The sequence below is a fragment of the Thermobia domestica genome, chromosome 12 (assembly GCF_964235325.1).
Source record: "Thermobia domestica chromosome 12, izTheDome1.hap1.1, whole genome shotgun sequence".
NCBI lineage: Eukaryota > Metazoa > Arthropoda > Insecta > Zygentoma > Lepismatidae > Thermobia > Thermobia domestica.
The window spans coordinates 185,399,491-185,417,506 of record NC_137465.1 but is presented as its reverse complement, the minus strand read 5'-3'; the positions used below and the strand labels follow the sequence as shown (position 1 = coordinate 185,417,506).

At 33.3% G+C, this 18,016-nt stretch overlaps 1 protein-coding gene across 1 annotated transcript; it reads right to left on the bottom strand.

Moving 5' to 3' along the window:
• Nucleotides 1-1,358: 1,358 nt before the first annotated feature.
• On the bottom strand, nucleotides 1,359-17,343 carry LOC145666893 (uncharacterized). Its single transcript, XM_081734477.1, has 2 exons — nucleotides 16,707-17,343; nucleotides 1,359-3,535 (listed from the first exon to the last, which is right to left on the bottom strand). Exons 1-2 carry the CDS (start codon nucleotides 17,161-17,163, stop codon nucleotides 3,192-3,194), a joined length of 801 nt encoding a protein of 266 aa, XP_081590603.1. The 5' UTR covers nucleotides 17,164-17,343; the 3' UTR covers nucleotides 1,359-3,191.
• Nucleotides 17,344-18,016: the final 673 nt, after the last annotated feature.

The following is an 18,016-nucleotide window of genomic DNA, read 5'->3' as shown; positions in this document are numbered from 1 at the left end:
CCTGGTTCGATGCACTGCCAAGTAAAATTTTGGTGGACAACATTTTTGGTGTTCGTAGTCAGTTTATTTTCATTGGAATTGAAATGGATAAAAGAAAAAAAAGCTATAAGTTTAGGAGATTGGTTAATGATCTATGTGTTGTAAGAACTGAAAAATAGTATTTTATACAGGGATGGTCAAGGTTCACTTCAATTGATATTTATTCTATGCAAGGCATTCTGACTTGTAGGTTTGAAAAAGTCGAATACTTCACAGAAGTCACTCACAAAATGTAGTACACGTACACTTTCAACAGTACACACATTATTACACTTTGATTCAAAAGCATTTGAGATGTTTTCAGCACAATTTAATAAAATAAAAATAGTATTTTTTCATAACTTTATTTTTCAGTAAACAACACTTTTATACAACACACAACTTTTTTCATTTATAATTATATATATATATGTACACTCACACCTATGTTCGTACGTAACATACAGATATACATACATGTCGGAAGCATATAAATATCTATAAATTACGATTCTCTTTTTTTTAAAAAAATAATTATATATATGTATATGCATCTTATTACAAAAAATATGATAAAAATTTGTAAAGCCATTTTGTTTATGTATTATTTTATAATTAATAAAAAGGCATACACAACATATAAGCAAGTATCTAAAAATAGGGTTAAGATAAATTTTTGCTTGAAAGTTTAAAGCATGTTCACACATTTATGACACTGTTTTGGAGATGCATTTTACAAGATTTTATGAATTTGGGAAGTAAGAAACCTTTTAAAATGTGTAATTTCTACCGTTATTTTTACTACAAATATTTAATAGGTTGTACTTTATGTTTTTTAATGTCAAAAGTCTTCAAAGTAAACGTTTTAAAGAACTATATGTATCAGTCGTAAAGTCAGTCAGGAGAAAGATACAAACTTAATTATTGAATAACTATTTAAAGTATACATTTGTTAAATATAGGCCTATATATTTCATTTATTTACTAGGTAAAATATGAAAGATATGCTATACTTCGTAAACAGAGACATCTGCACATTACATGGGAAGATAAGAAGAATGCTACAAGTCTGACCTTGAAAACTTATGTAGACCAACTCAAGGATATATATGCGTATAGGTACAGTATATGAACTTCCATTATTTAGGTTACATTTGTTAACAGAAATTTGCCAACAATAGCGGTATTGTTGAGCGAGAAACAGAAATACAGTTCTTTTCTTTTCAAAAAGGAAATAGTTTTATAAGTTTACATATAAGGCTGTAAAAACAGTTAGTGGAGCATTGAAAAAATGGGAGCAGATTTGAACAACACGTAACAAGCTTGTTGAATCTTGTAGATGGTACTATAGAAGAAAAAAAAAAGACATTTGCACGGAACTTTGTTACTTATTTCAAAAGAAAACAAGAGAAAAAAGTTCAGTTAACACGGTATTAGTCAACACAACTCATTCATAACTATTAAATATATATATATATATTCGTTCAAAATCCATTCTTCAAGAAATACATATTATATAACTAACAAACACCGTTCTCATTTTTATTTATTTTTGGCTTTGTAATCTAATAACCCATTTAATAAAACGGTTCTTTGGTAAAGTCAGTATGTCAAAAAAAAAAAAAAAAAACTAGTCTCAAAATTGGTGTCACTAAGCGTCAGTTCAGTCTTAGTGTCAGGTTAGTTTCATTAGTAACAACTAAGGGAAAATTAATGTAATCAATAATAGCTAGTGGAATTAGAGAAATCGCTAGGACAGAAATATTATAATCGTTTTTAAGTATTAGTATTTAATTTGACTTCTTTTTTAAAATTATGTTTTGGAAATTATTGTAAGGTTAACAATCAGATGGCTGAATCAATGTTCTGCATGTCCCTCAAGTTTTTTTAAAAAATGCAAAATTAATTTAAGTGATCTATCGTTTGAGTAATAATAACATTTTATTTCCCGCAACCTACTAAAAATGTCCACATAAAAGTTTTAAGCAACTAAGAGTGTGGAAAAGAAATAAAGTTTGTCACCAGTCATTAAGCAAAGCGTTACAATAAGAGGTTTTAAGCACTATATCTAAGAGCAAGATTCACCCGCCTCTTTTATTTTGCACCCAAAAATAAAATATTGAAAGAGTTTTTGAGTATTATATCTAGGTACTGTGTTTTTTTAAAACAAATAATAATTAAGCGTTTTGTCTTTCAATACACAATATGATACTCTATATAATAAAGTCACTACATCACTGGTAACATCATCCCCTTTATCTAATATATATATGTAAAAAAAAAAAAAAAAAGTAATTATATTTGAAGTAGCACCCGTAAAGTAACCCTTTGGATCGTCTTCGTGTTCTCAACTAACAGTTAAACTCATCATTTTTCTTTTTGTCACGTTTTTCGTCAGTCATTTCATTAAAAAAAATTGGCAACAATAACAGAAAAGCTTTATAATTAACAATTTTAAAAATCAAAACTATACGAAATTCAATTATTTAAAAACAATAACATAATTCATATATAAAAATAACAATAATGATATAGTTATTTTTTCTATTATTTTAAAATATTTTTTAAAGAAAACTTTGAATAGTTGTGTATATAAAATATTCAATGACTGTTAGTAACAACAACAACATTTAATACATAACAAAAAATATCAATAAATATTAAATAATAACAATATTTTTGTCGTTTCTTTATTATATAATAACAATATAAGATCGAATAACGTGAAAATTGGTAAGATAACAATGAGTGTGCTTGTTTTGTGTGTAGAGTAAGAAAATTTGTAATCTTAAGTCTTGCTTATGTTTTACAAAATTGAACATTTCAATATCATTTAACCCTGTAATAGTTATTCAAATTATTTAAGGTAACTAGTAATAATGAATACTACTTGCCTGAATTATCCATTTCATACAGTTAACTTTCCAAATATGTAAATTATGGTACCTACAATATTACTTTTTGTGATCAGCAAAGATAATTACTTTTTAAATAGAAATTTTGGGTATGAAGTGTCTATGTTACTTCCAATATGCTTTATTGTGAGTTATAACTTAAAGCAAGACCAATATATTACTTAATTTTCTTAATACGTCAGCACATCTTTGTTTTGAGCATAATTTACGCAAATCTCTTAAGAAATTAGAGTAAGAACAGGAAGATATGTGAAGTGTTTATTCACTTTTGGTATTCCATGACTTCTGACCTCTGTATGCCAACTGGTGGGCGGCATCTTCATCACTGGAAGACTTGAAGGATCTGTCGTAGCCTCCAGAGCCGCCACCAGACCATCCGTGAGAAGGAGCGGCGTATGCAACCATGTCATGACCGCTGCCCTTGTTTCCGAACAGCTTCTTGAGACCGATGATCACCGAGAGCAAGAGGGCCAACTTGCTTACCAACAGTGCCTTTCCAGCCAAAAGGAACAGGGTACCAAAGGCAAGAGGAATCATGGTGCCTACTTTCATAATCATACCCATCATCAGAGGCATCATCAATTTCTTCATCTTGCCACGGCCTGAAACCAAACAAAACATTATAATGAATAAAATATCGGGTTTTCAATGAGTATCGTTTACTACAATAATATAATAATTTAAATTTTTGTGTTTCTTGTGTTTCTAAGGAAGGGTCCCTGCTAATGAGTATTTTATTACAACAATATGATTATAAACGATTCATCGGGTTTTTGAAATATGTCAAAAACTATTAATACAATACGTTTATACTAATGATTAAACTAAAGAGCGGATTTGAAAGTTTATTTTTTATTTTTGTAATCTTGAATCGTGGTGATAAATAGCAGCGTAAGCCTGGTTTCCAAAATGGTGTCTCTGCAGCAGAAAGCATTCCATGTTGTGGAATATAAAAAGTGTTTTACCGTTGTTTCGGTGCAGCGTGCAGTCCGTTGATAGTTTAAAATTAGACCGCCACAGCATTCTAACCGACAATGTAAACACAGTAACTACCTGTAAAAGCACAAGATGTCCAAGCGTTTCTCAAGAGGACTTGGTACTTTTCCCTTGTGTACTCCTAGATCTCCTGATTTGATTTTGTGATTTTTTTCCCCTTTTTGGTCATGTGACAGACACAGTCTATGTACCTTCAGTATCAACAGCTTCGAGTGAGTTCCAATAGCGTTACAGCTGCATTTACGACTATTACTAAGGAAATGCTAGAGCACATGTGAGGCGAGCTACAGACTACCGAACAGACGAATGTTATATAACGAAAGGAAGCTACATGGAACATCCGTAATAGTGTGTATGAAACTTGGAAAGTTTCTGCATCTTTCCTTGTATCATTCGTTATTGTATGTGCTGTACATTTCAGCTCCCTCGTGACTAAGCGGTTATCGTACGAGCCTTTGGCGTCAATCAGTAGGTCCACGTCTCATATAGCCTCGCTGCTGAACGGGACGCTAAACTAAAATCAACTCAACTCAACTCAATATTTTTATTAATACAGCTCTTTTAAACCTAATAACTGGTAGAATTTTAAAGTGAAACTTTTTTTTTTTTTTAATATTGGAGGTTAGATAAATTTGTTATGAAATGATAGAACTATAATTTAAAAAGTGGGGTAAGTTCTGTCTTTAAGTTATTCATTCAAATTCAAAAAGTGGTGTAAGTTGTCTAAATTATTCACTAAAATTCAAAAGTGGGACAAGTTCTGTCTTTAAGTTATTAATTCAAATTCAAAGAGTGAGATAAGTTCTGTCTTTAATTTGTTCACTAAAATTCATAGTGAGGTAAGAAATTTCTTTAAGTCATTCAATAAAATTCAGAAATTTGTGTAAGTTCAGGAAATTGTTTCCAACACTATACTTTACCTAGCAAAGTAATTTCTTTATGACACCAGGAAAAATAAAAATATTGGAGATTTATTTTGTACTATTACCTAAAATAGTTACCTTTAAGATTGGTCAATTACAATATTTTACAACAATAAAGTAGATTTTTCTAGGTTGATACCTTTGGTAATAATTAACACTAATTTTATTTTAATATATTATGACGCTGTATTGATATTAGAATTTAAAGTTTATAGCAGATAACTTTATTTAAAAGGTCGTCATCTATTTTGCTCTATCATAGATAGAACGAATTATATTCTCAATATGAACAATATGTTAGCTGAAATATTTTAAAATGGTATAGCTTGCTCTCGAATACTATTTTTTATTTGAGACAAAAGTAGCAAAATATTTAAGTGAATCACTCTGCTGAAGCTTGCAATAAATTCGGAAAAGTAATGAATATTTGCAGAAAGTGCAGTTTTCTTTTAAAGAAATATTCGACATTTTTAAACTGAGCTTATCTTGACGTTTCAAGACAGCAAATATTGTCCTTACAAATATTAAATAGATTTACACTTTAAATTGAAGAAATGATATAATGCAGGAGTAAAAGTGGATCTGAAAAGGTAAGAGGACGGATGACGTCACGCTCATTCCCGTGCCTATATTTGCCCATTGTAATTTTTAGGAAGTGGGGGGACGCCATATATATTTTCAGGAAATAGGGGAACGGCATCCCCAGCGTTCCTCACCCTTTTTCCCTGACATAATTTCAACGTGGGAAAGGAGAAATTTAATGTAAAACATCTCCAAGTTTTGTTTCACCTGTGCAGAAATTTGATAACAAAATTTCGTTATCGATTTTCGAAATATAGTTTTAACATTAGCATCAGATTTCAATATTAGAACCTACACAATGTATGCGTTCATCCTACAATCGCGAACAACACACAATGACTGTCATTTATCTTATTTTAGCGTAAAACTACTTTGAGTTACAATATATAAAGGGTCATGTCCGAGCAGATAAAGCCAGGTAATGAGTGGTCAGAAAATCGCATCACAGTAACCATTTCTAGATGCCTACACTGATACTTTCTATCATTTGGTTTAAGTAGATCTCTAATTACCTCAATGTTATTTGAAGTGCTGTGCCCCTGTCGGGTATCGATCCAATAGCATGCATACTAAAGTCATGCGCACTAAGTTGAATTTGATTTGATTTTGAGTTTAACCCCCCTTTCAGCAGCTAGATTATGCGCAGTGTTCGAATTAAGAGGGGGGATGGCGGGGAAATCCCCCTCTCGTAAAAGATCAACCCCGATTCGTATCACAGAAATAATATAAGATGTTCGCCTGGGACAAATATTTTCCTCTTATATATGTATATAAGGCATCCCCCTCTCGTCCGGAAGATTAATTCGAACACTGATTATACGAGACGTGAACCTACAGTTTAACGTGGGATCCGGACCACATGAGCTCCCACCGAGACTCGAACCTGAGAATTTCACATGAAAGGCGCGAACGCTAACTGCTAATTAAGAAAGCACGTGTATGAGTAAGATACATAGAATATTTTATATAATCTCTCTTCTGTAATAAATTTGCATACAACCCATTAACTGCCATAATTTTTTGTGCGAATATGAACAAATGGAACACTTCAATACTGTTATTTAAACAATAGATATGAGTAATACATAAACTCAGTTTTACAAATGTTACTTTTTTTCCTTTTTTTTAACCAGTTCCTCCTACATACTTAAGAGATCAGCACTGAACATGCAATACAAACGGAACGTGGGAGTTAAAAACTTCGTGTCTTACAGAAACACCAAGTTTTCACATGAGGATGAAACAATTTAGTCTTTCCTGTGAATCAGAAGGTTATGAGGTCAAGTCCTAGAGTAGGTAGTCAGCCGGTGCGGTGTAGGCGCGCAGCAGCAGTAAGTCGTGAAGTCGTATGCGAATTCTGATAGTTGAAGAGAGAGAAAAAAATCACACTCACAGAAATGGTGACACTGACCGACCTAACATTCCAAAGACACTTCGATTACATATATTGCTATGGGAATTTTCCCTTTAACTATATAAGGCTATGGATAAAGAAAATAACTCTGTAAAGGTCTCTAACATATTGACATTACACTAAGTTATCTTACATAGGAATGTTATCCTGTAAACTAGTGCTATCTAATTAAAGGATTCGCCAGCTTGAAAGGCCAGCTACAAGGAAAATTGGAGGGGAAAACACGTAGCCAGCCTCAAAATGTAGGGAGACTGGTAGAATTTACGGGGACCGATATAAGTTTGAGGCCAGGTAACAGTTAGGGGTACCCGATCCAACCATATTATAGTTCATTTGCAAGCCTGTGGTGAAAATTTTAGGGGAGCAGTCCCGGCCCCCTAGCCCTCCTTGGATAAGGGTCTGAGGAGGGGAGTTATGGAAAATTATACAATGATATTATGAAAAATACTCTACTACGAAATGCTAAGTTGAGTTGAGTTTAACGTCCCGTCCAGCAGCGAGGCTATTATGAGACGTAGACCTAGTAACTAACGTGGAATCCGAACCACATGAATAACCAGAGGGACTCAAACCCGGGTCTCCCATGCCAAAGGCGCGTACGCTAACCACTCAGCTACGGAGGAACTCCTACTACGGAATGTATTTATATCTAGAATAGAATCGAGATTGCAAGTAACAAAGCCATATCTAGTACAAAACTAAAGGGGACAAGGTTTAGAAAAAAGAAGCGCCGGATAAACCAGATTCTAAGCCTGTGATTGTTAATAGCTAATGTAGAAGCCGTTTAAGATGAAGAGTACGTATTAGTATGCTGATGTAATAGTATTGACTTTCAAGTGTATCTACATTCGATAACCGTTCGCCTAAGTGGCATTTTTCTGATGTATTTCACTAAAAGAATAATGAGAACCTATGTTACAAAATGTTTGCTCCGATACTTTTTTCTTTTCTTTTTTCGATTCGTAATCGGAAAGTCAACAATTTTTATAGAGATAGTTGGTGAGTACTTCGAATTATATACTCGTTGTCAAACTCCTTCCATAAAAATTGTTGCTTGAGTACCGGAGGATTCTGAAATATGTATTTGTGGAAAGCGCACATATTAGTTCCTTACGGGAGATACCATAGTATTGGAGCTATGGATCTTTCAAGTTCATTTTTTCATGTTTCCGGCAGCGCATAACTCCGAAAGAAAACATTTGTGCACCAAAGTTGGTCTATACCTTTTGTCCTATCTTGGTGTCAGGAATCACCTCCCAAACGTTGTCGGTATTGTTTTGAAACACCCTGTATAGTAAGTGCTATTAAAATCTGAAGAATCGCAGTACCGTAATTAATAATGCATCTACTTATCAATTGGATGAACCTGATCGAGGGGAGGATTTTCTTTCCTGCTCTACCTCTGTTCCAATTATGCTCGGGGATTCACCAGTATCTGTAAAATGGATACCTGAGAAAACTTAGAGGATAAAAGTGACTGGAGCTGGTCATGACTTTCAGCACTTCCAGTGGCGTACGCAAGGAGATTTAAATTGTCCTTGAGCAATGTAACATACTAAAATAAGCATTTACTATACTAGGATATGGAAACGAAAATCACACTTATCCTGAAAGAATATAAAATTCAGTGTTCAGTCTGGTGGGGTAAGTCTGGGGCTTTACCACCACCAGACCGTTTATTCAGCAACCGTTTCTCTTTATTCTGCAGCAATAAAGAGAGGCCTCTCATATACACTCTGTATGTGTAAATGAGATCATGATATTACTAAGAATTTCTTGAAATTGTAGAAAACCATCTACAAAATAACTGTAATTCTGTGAAGCAGTTTTAGTTATAATGTATTTTGCAAACTGCCAGACAAATACTTATTTTCCATACGGTACGAAACAGTTTCTATTTTGTACAAGGGTGCACACCGTATTTGGAATATTCATTCAAATCTTAATTAACAAAGAATTCTCTTTTCACGATTCACAGTTACTTTTATTAGAACTGGCACAGACTTGTTTACGTTATGCAGTCTTATGTAAGCAAACAGAAAGATAGCGGTATATATTAGTTTCAGAATCTGGAGGATTTTAAAATTAAATCTAAACGCGGAAGTTTACAAATTTAATTCAACATCCCTTTTAAGATATTTCGGTATCTTTTCTGACTTAAAGTGAACATTTTTTTTAGTATTTGTTTCTCTGAATATTCAATTTAAATTATAAACTAACATTCCTTCTAGTTGCCAAATCCTGATTTATTGAATACAAAAGTGACCACATTCGTTCTGATGTGATATGAGAGGTCTCACCCGAAAGAAATTAACTGCTAAGGTATTTATAAGATCGCTTCTAACAAATTAATTTTATTGTTTTAAATGACTTTCGTTCTTTTATTTAAACCTTATTACTCTTTACATAAGAAATTCTGGTTAATAGTCAGCTATTTTTCAGAATATACCAAAAGAACCTGAATAGTTGAAATGTGTGATTTTCATCTTGGACTTAATCCAGGTTGAATCTATATGGTTTTCATTCTATTCCTGACCGCTAAGGGATGTTTCGAAGAGGATAATGGATGTTAACTCTCAGATAGAAATAAAGAAACATATTCAGTAGTAACAAATGGTTATTAACATTTATCCTACCATATATGAAACTCAATTGACATCAAAGGTACTTGGGTTGCATAAGTACCAAGGATAACTGACTGATCGAAATCACACTTTTTGTAATGAAATTATAATTTAATTTTTTCAGTTTCTAAATAAACGAAATGATGTTAACATTATTTTTTTCCTTTCTCTTTAGTCTTCTTGAACAATTAGTTGTTCGTTTTGGATTAAATTCTGGGTAATTTGAAATTTAATTTCATCACTGAGTGATGGCCACCTAACCTGTAGTTCTTAAGTGAGTTTGAACCACACTTGTTTTTTTTTTTAATTTCCATGGTAACTTACTTTATCTGACACTACTACCTCTAGGTAAATTGGTTCACTTTTCCTTCTCAATTTCCCATAGGTACTAAGAGGAAAATTCTCCTAAGTATCTTGTCTTTCATTTCAACTTAACTTCTTGTTTATTTCGTAATAGTTGTGTTTTTAGTAAAAGAAAGAAAGACATACTTGCGCTTAACATATCTTTACCAGAATATAATTTCACAAGTTAAAAAAAAAGAACCTGGGTTGCCATCTTTTGGCATAAATATTATTTTTAAAAGTTTAAGGATATTCTCAAAATGGCCCAGTTCTAGCAAAAAATGTTAATGGCAGGCCCGTAGCCAGCCCAAAAATTTAGGGGGGGGCGGTAGACCTTAGGGGGGGCCCGACTCAATTATATTATACTTCATCACCATATTATAGTTCATTTGCAAGCCTACCGCGAAACTTTTGGGGGGCCAGCCAAAGTTTAGGGGGCGGCCGGCCCCCCTAGCTCCCCCGTGGATACGGGCCTGGTTAATGTAACTAACATTCTTTATACTTCTCATATATAAATAGCTTCAGTACTGAACTTGATGCTAAACTCCAAACTTTTTTTTTTTTAATTTATGCAATCAAACATACTTTAACGCTGATATCGTTTCATACTCTTCATGTTGACTAGCATTTAAGAAATATATTCCTAGCAAAAGAGGTGTTCAAAGCAAAAATAGTTTAAATAACTTCCTACTACTTATGCAACCATACATGTTTTATTGTTGAAGTGGTTTCATACCTATCTGGCTTCGCTTAAGTTAGATAACTATATTACTTGCTCACGTTTTAATGTAATAATCTTTTCAAACAACTTCTTTCCAAATTTTGTAGCTTTTTCTATATACCGAAATGTCTGCACCGCCTAGTGAAATGAATATTTTTTACGATGTATTTAACTGATTGCATTTAAAGCTATCTCTTTCTGTTTGGAGGGGCGAATATAGGGGCTCAGTGATAGAGTGCTTACCTCTGGTACCTGAGATACCTGGTTTAATCCCCCTGCTAAGTAAGTTTGTGGTGGACAACATCATGTCCGTGGGTTTTCCCGGGCTATTCCCGTTTCCTCTCACAATCAAATGCTTTCATCATCACTCACTTGCTTTAATCAACCATCTCCCTTAGCATAAAGGGCATAATCGTGGAACATGAAATTAAAAAAAAAATAATTTCATTTGTTTCTTCCTGTTGGGAATTCTAATGTAAAATCTTTCGTAGGCCCTACTTTTATATTACAGAACTTCTGAATACAGTCCAAATACTTTACGGTATGTTTATACGATAATTAATTGAAATTAAGATTTCCCGTTAATCAAATGCTAATTGACTTGGGTTTGAATTCCCATGAAATATTCTGATAACTTTCAGTATTGGGAATAGTATCGTAAGGAAATTCGGGAAATTACTTGAATTTAAAGATGTGAACTCTGGTGTAGAAGGCTAGAAATAACTGTTTGTAAAATAGGGGCGTAGAAGGTTCTATGGTTAGAAGGCTCTATCCCTTGGCAAGTCTAAAGAAATTTATTTTACAGTAGGTACGAGTAAAGGAAGTTTTACTCTAAATAATCTTAAAGCATAAGTCCTTACTCTCGTATATGTTGACTAGCTATCAATTAATTAAAAGTCTTAGTAACACAGATTTGTTGGAATACAACGTCATGAAGACCTTTTTAATTACGAAGCTAAAATAATATGGAGAATATCATTAACAATTACAGAAAGTAAATGAAGTAATTGTATAAATTAATTATGGTATCTTGTGTAATAAGAATTGTAATGTGAATGCTTGTAAATTGGGAACAATTGGTGGTAAATTTTTTAAAGTTTATTTTTATGGAAACCAATAATATTAGCTATCTCCACTATCTACGGAGGATGAACTTTGCCATCAATACCTATCTATCACTGTGCAAAATTTATGCATAGTATGTTTTTAGCTATTATTTCATAGCTTAAAAACGAGTAAGAAAATGCAGTGTGAATGCGTAAGAGTTTTGCGTTTGTTTCGCTCTCTCAGCTCATAAAAAAAAGCCAAAATTTTCTCATAAATAACTTAATTTTATAACAACTAAAATATTTTGTAATAAAGCCCTATTTCTAAATTCTATCTAGCATGTTATCCTAGACAGAGGAAGTACTGGAATAAATTTCTATTAGAATTATAATTTATTAATTTATAACCGAAAGAAATGTCACTAATCTATTTAAATTCTAACTAAAACAATTTGGTCATTTAAATAACTTTATGAAATTCGTACACGTAAGAATTTGAAGAGATTATATACTTTTAATATATGTGTGGACAGTGAGTGTGTTAAATATCTTACATTAAGAAAAGTTGCTAAGAAAAGTACTACTAGTTAATTATATTTGTGACTGTTAAGAAGTAAATATCAGTTTTACTGAAGTCCAAAAGTTTATTAAAAATAGTGTAGCTATAATAATTATTGCAAATCGTCTTCAAGTGCTCGGCAATAACAACTAGTGATACTTACTAAATCTTCTAATGATTTCTTAGAGAGTATGAAGCTCTCTAATAAAGGTTACCTCAAGAGCTATCAATCTTTAATAATAAAAATATATGTTTGGGTCTGTCATCAGATTTTAACATAGAAGTGGTATAGAACCACCTAATATTGTACAGAGATAGATTTTCATCATATCTAATCCTGTACGAAGTCTCATTTATGATTTTCGGCTCGGGGGCGTCGGATTTTGGCGGTAATTATGTGTGTAAACACGTATGGACATTTCTAGTAATTTCTAATAATACCCTGCGTGTATGCAACCTCATTACATCAATGTTATGCAGGATTATATAATAACAGGATAAATGAGTGGGAATGGAGTAAGGACTTTTTCCCTGTCTTTTAATCTCTGTTTTGAATTAGAAGTTGGCAACATCGGTTGGGTACAGCTACTTTATAATAATTATTAAAACTTTGGCCTTTGTAAATATACTAAAACTGCATTTCGTCTTGTTCTAAGAGGATATTATGCTATATTTTTAGGGAATCAAGTAGGGTAGAACTGCAATTTCAAGAACTAAAATTATAAATAGCTAATGAATAAATTTGTATTTTGATTATTTCTTAAAAACATTGACTGTTGATCAACAAGTGTTCTCTACAATAATTCATAAATATATGAGAAATAATATAATTTTCAGAAAGTAATACATGATTTGTATTTTTTAAGGGTATTCCATAAGGAACGTAATTTTTGAAATGCGCGCCATTTCCGTTCTCGTAAGTTGGTAGCACTGAACATTACACGATTTTCATCTGTTGTCTTTGTGGTTAGTTGTCACGGAACGCAGAGTAGCGCATGATTGTCATCTGTTTTCTGTAAACGTAGGAATGGAACGCTTCACGACGGAAACAGCATGTTGTCATGGTGCCAACTTATTACAAATGGTGGTGGATGTTGTGTAGAGACTGGTGTATGTTTGGCAATGACGATTATGCACTATTCGGCGTTCCGTGAATACTAACCACAAAGACAACAGATGAAAATTGTGTAACGTTCAGTACTGCCAACGTACTAGAACGGAAATGGTGGGCATTTCAAAACTTGCGTTGTTTATGGAACACCCTGTATAGGTTTCATGGAAGAACTTTTATGGTTAAATAAGAAACGAAGCAATAACTTCTTTCTTATCAGGTCCGTAGCCAGGAGGTGGAGAGAGGGGATTGAAACCACTATGACCGTCTTAACCTTCCCTGAAACTTTCAGTTGTTTTTTAGTATATACCTAGGTATAAGTAATTTGAGCTAAAGTGTACCCCAGTCAAAAAATGATCTCGCTCCCCCCTCCCCTATTTCAATGTCCTGCCTATGAGCCTGCTTCTTACATAGGTTATACGTAATATCTCAAATAGTTAAATTTAATTAATTCATTATCGCAATATTATTTTTTTTTAACTGACATTAGAAACAAAAACTGAAATCATCTTCTTGTGTAATTCTGACCAAACAAGCATAGTCCTGTAAATAAAAAGACATTAAATATCGTGAATTGAGCCCAGAAATGGAAACATATGTATAATGAATTCAATATAGCATTGATAATAATATCAAGCTATAGTATCAATAAATTATCTGAAGTTCGACGGAAATAATACTATTTGATAACGATATTAATTACTTAACGGCGTAAAGTATTAGCGCCATCTTTGTTTCTTAGCTCATTGATTTATATGAAGAATTATAGTATTAATCCTTTTTTCTTTTTCTGAGATCAATAGGGGTGGTTAGATTTTTTTAGTGATTTCTTTTTATAAGTCTAGTTAAATGCTTCTTGCTTTGCCAATAGAATTTGCATTACATACGATAACATAAATTTGTCGTTTAGTCTTGAGTCTCGTCTCAAAAATGAGACGAGAAATTTCATGTGTTTCGTTGGCAACACTAGTTCACCCAAGTCTTAGATCTCAAGCACTGTTTTAGAGCTCCTTCGTGCAGTGGTGATTTCAGAAGATTTTCTCCGGGGGGAGGGGGGATTTTAATACAGTGGGGTGAAAAATAATATTACAAGAAATACTGGGAATCTTCATTGAACATGATAGGATATATGGATCCCGGGTGAATTTTGTGGCTCCAGAAGGGGAAGTTACTCTTCGAACCACCTTTTGAAATCATCAGTAGTGTGAAATGATCTTTGGTGCGGGAGTTAGATTCGATTCCTGGTGAGAGCTCATGCGGTTAAATCAAACTTTAAGCTGACCACATTAAAATCAACGTCTCATAGATCCTCGAAAGTGAACAGGAAGCTGAAACTCTAATCAACCAACTAACCAATCAAACACTTTTAGTTTTACATGATTCATAGTACAAAAACTATAAACTGATAAATTGATTGAACGAATATATTGAAGAGGATTTATCAACATTTAAAAATACACAAGTCATTTCCCAACAGACTCCAATAATAAATATGATTTAAATATTGCTATACCACAATCTTCGTCGATCTCTTGTGGTGCAGAAGCGTTAATAAAAAATTAGATTATAAATTTTGTACATACATTGTTAAAAAAACGAGACGAGACGAAACAAGCTTTATCGAGAATCCAGACGAGACGAGACGAACCTTTTACAAAATTTAGGAGAAGAAAACCTTATTTCTTGTCTCGTCTCATGGGCAAAACTGCATATAGGCCTAAATTAATTTGTATATTAATTTAACAATTGTTTAAGAAAATTTTGTTTTTCAAATATTAAAAGTATATACACATACACGTATATCACAGCCTTAAATTTTCACAGAGTAAGGACATTTAAATAGTTAACAAAGAAATTAATAAAATCGAATCATTAAAAAAATCTAGTCTGTTTCAAAGAAAACTACTGAGGAATACTTCTTCATATGAAGCAATAGACTAAGAAACACAGATGGTGCAACAAGTATTCGACGTGCTTAAAACATTTATTCAACTTCCTTACTTTGAAATTAGTCTCTTAGGAATGTGGAAATTAACTAATGGTATTAACTAATAAAAACGATAAATACAATATATGTCTAAATCATCCTCTTAAAAAAAAGAACTAAAGAATGCATGCAGTTTTTTCTTCAGCATAAATATTTCAGTTTAATCTTGTATTTTAAATCTGTATTCATATTTTAGTATACCTCAGATCAAGGGCGCCGATCCTGGAGGCCCAGGGGCCCGGGCCCCCCAAAGCTCATGTGGGCCACCTCATTGTACACTTGTAAATTTATAATATTTGGCATAATTTGAATGCAATTTATCTTTAAAATCCTCATATGCTTTCTGCATCTGAATGCCCCCCCGCAACAGTAGCGTCATTTCAGATTTGGCTTAGGGGGGAAAGACCCCTTGATATAAGTAAAATTTTGCGTTTTTCACTGACTTACTATTATTCTATTGATAAAATCTGTATAAGTCTCAAACTCAGGGGGGGAGGCAAATGCTCCTCTCTGCCCCCCTAAATGACGCCCCTGTCTCCAAAATTTGCAGGGTAATCGGCGCCATTGCCTCAGATGTCTATCTATTACATGTTCCATTCATTTCGAGCTTTGCATTAAAATACTACAACAGAAATGTATGAATGTTTACTTGTTAATGAGAATTTCATTGTGTTTTAGTTCCATTAATTGTAGGAATAAAATAAAATAAAATAAATATACCTCTAAATGTTATTAAAACCCATATTCAGTACTGCAGTTCCCAGATAACAATATTACTAAAACCTGTAAAGGTAAAATGTGTATTTCTAAAGTAGGATAGATGGCTCTAAAATTATTTTCTAGAAAATTTAATACAATTGCACTAAATGAATAATCAGAGAATGATAATGATTAAACTAGAAAAGCAAACAGGTAAAGAGTTTAAAAGTTGATATGGTTTAGCGATAAATGGGTACAATCTCCCAATTAGAAAAGAATATTGCATAATTACATGCAACGAAAAGAATGTAAAATTTTCAAATATGTTTCATGTTTTAATTGCATGCATAGTTAGAAATGATATCTACCATTTGAGAAACATCCCATAAACCGGTATCAATAGTGTAGGTTACGCTTTTGGTGATAATGTAACAGATACAAAAGTCAGTACAGGATATGAAGTTTGCTGTAGTTTGAATAAAAGATGCATTGTATGTGGGAAGACGAGGAAAAAATAAAGTATAACGATATTATAGTAAATGCTAATAGATGTAAAAGGAATGTAAAATACAACTGATTAATTCATGTAGTAAAATGTAAACTGACAAATAAATGTAGAAAATATAATGGAATACTGATTAATGAGTGTAGAATAGAACCGATTGATTTAAAAAGTAGTGTTTTTTTTTTAATAGATTGTAAGAAAAAGTGTGAAGTAAAATTGATTGAGAGATGTTTGTCAAATGTCAGGTATTTATATAAACCTTACCTTCTTCAATGCTTCTCTGGAGTTCTCGGGGACTGAAATCAGGTAACTTAAATTGAATGGTGTGTGTGCGCATAAATTTGGCAATTCTGTCCAACAAAAGGGACTCCAATTCATATTCTCTTTGGTTCTCATCTTTGGGAAGTGTAGTTTCCAACTCGTTCTCCGTTAAAGCTCGTCCAGTTGCTACTTCGTTACCACTTTTTACTATCGCAATGCTGTCAGAAAGTTCAATGGAATCTTTTCGTATGGCGCGGTCAAAGAAGGTGATAGCCTTCATTTTTAAACAGGAGAACATTTCACGCTGCTGACAGTCATCAAATGTCCTAAACAAGATCTTAAGACCGGCGTCAAAAGATGCATCCTGACTGGTACTGTATGGGATACTGTTCGAACTTGATGGATATGCACTAACAGCTGCAGCTGTGATTGCCAGAAGAAACACTATAGCACCGTACATGTTGATGAACACTTTTTTTAAAAAAAATGTTTCTTAACAAGAACAATCCTTGGATATTGTAGCACTGAAAAAAAATCACACACACACGCACACACACACTTTAATAACCGTGCGAGTTATACTGGTGATGTGTGTCTTTCTGTCTTGGAAGCTGTTGGGTAACTGATGCCCGTCGCCGGTCGTGTTCACCTTTTAAAGCAAGGTGCTTCGCGTTGACGGCCCCTTTTCGTTCCATCTTGACCTCATCTTGTTGCATTTCCCATGGCGAGGGAGTGTTAACAGGATGCGCTGTAAAAGGCTCGCTCATCGTTGGTCCCCTGTATGAGAGAGAGAGAGAGGGAGATACAAGAGAGAGACGGAGACAAGGTTGGTACACATACACGTTGATGAGAAGTAAGGCACAAGGAATACGCTTCTTCTCCCCCTCCTGTCTTCCATTTAAAATACATACACAAACGCACTTCGAGGTACTTCCAATTCATAAGAGAACGCACACCTTTCACAGTTCCCTCCTGCCGCCCCCTTCAGCCACCCTGTTATTCCTTTCACCTATTCCTATGTGAATTTTTCTTACCAGGGAGAAAGACCAATCATATTACAACAAGCGACGGGACGCAGAAATTAAAGTAAAAACAAACGATAATGAACATGAAAGTGGTTAAAAAAATCTTCATAGTTTTCGTACAATTAGCAAAGTTTGTGTACTGTACTGTACTGACCTCGAAATTTTATTTTAGTGAAACTGAATCTTTATTTGAAAAAAGGGGGACTTTTTTCTATCTTTTTGACTGTTTGAATAGATAAACACAGTATATTTGATAGATAGGCGCTTTTGAGTTCTTCACTAAATCAA

Coding starts and splice junctions, on each gene's coding strand:
- LOC145666893 (XM_081734477.1), bottom strand. CDS start 17,163: ATGTACGGTGCTATAGTGTTTCTTCTGGCAATCACAGCTGCAGCTGTT. Junction 3,536..16,706: donor CCAGAGAAGCATTGAAGAAG/GTAAGGTTTATA, acceptor GTTTGGTTTCAG/GCCGTGGCAAGATGAAGAAA.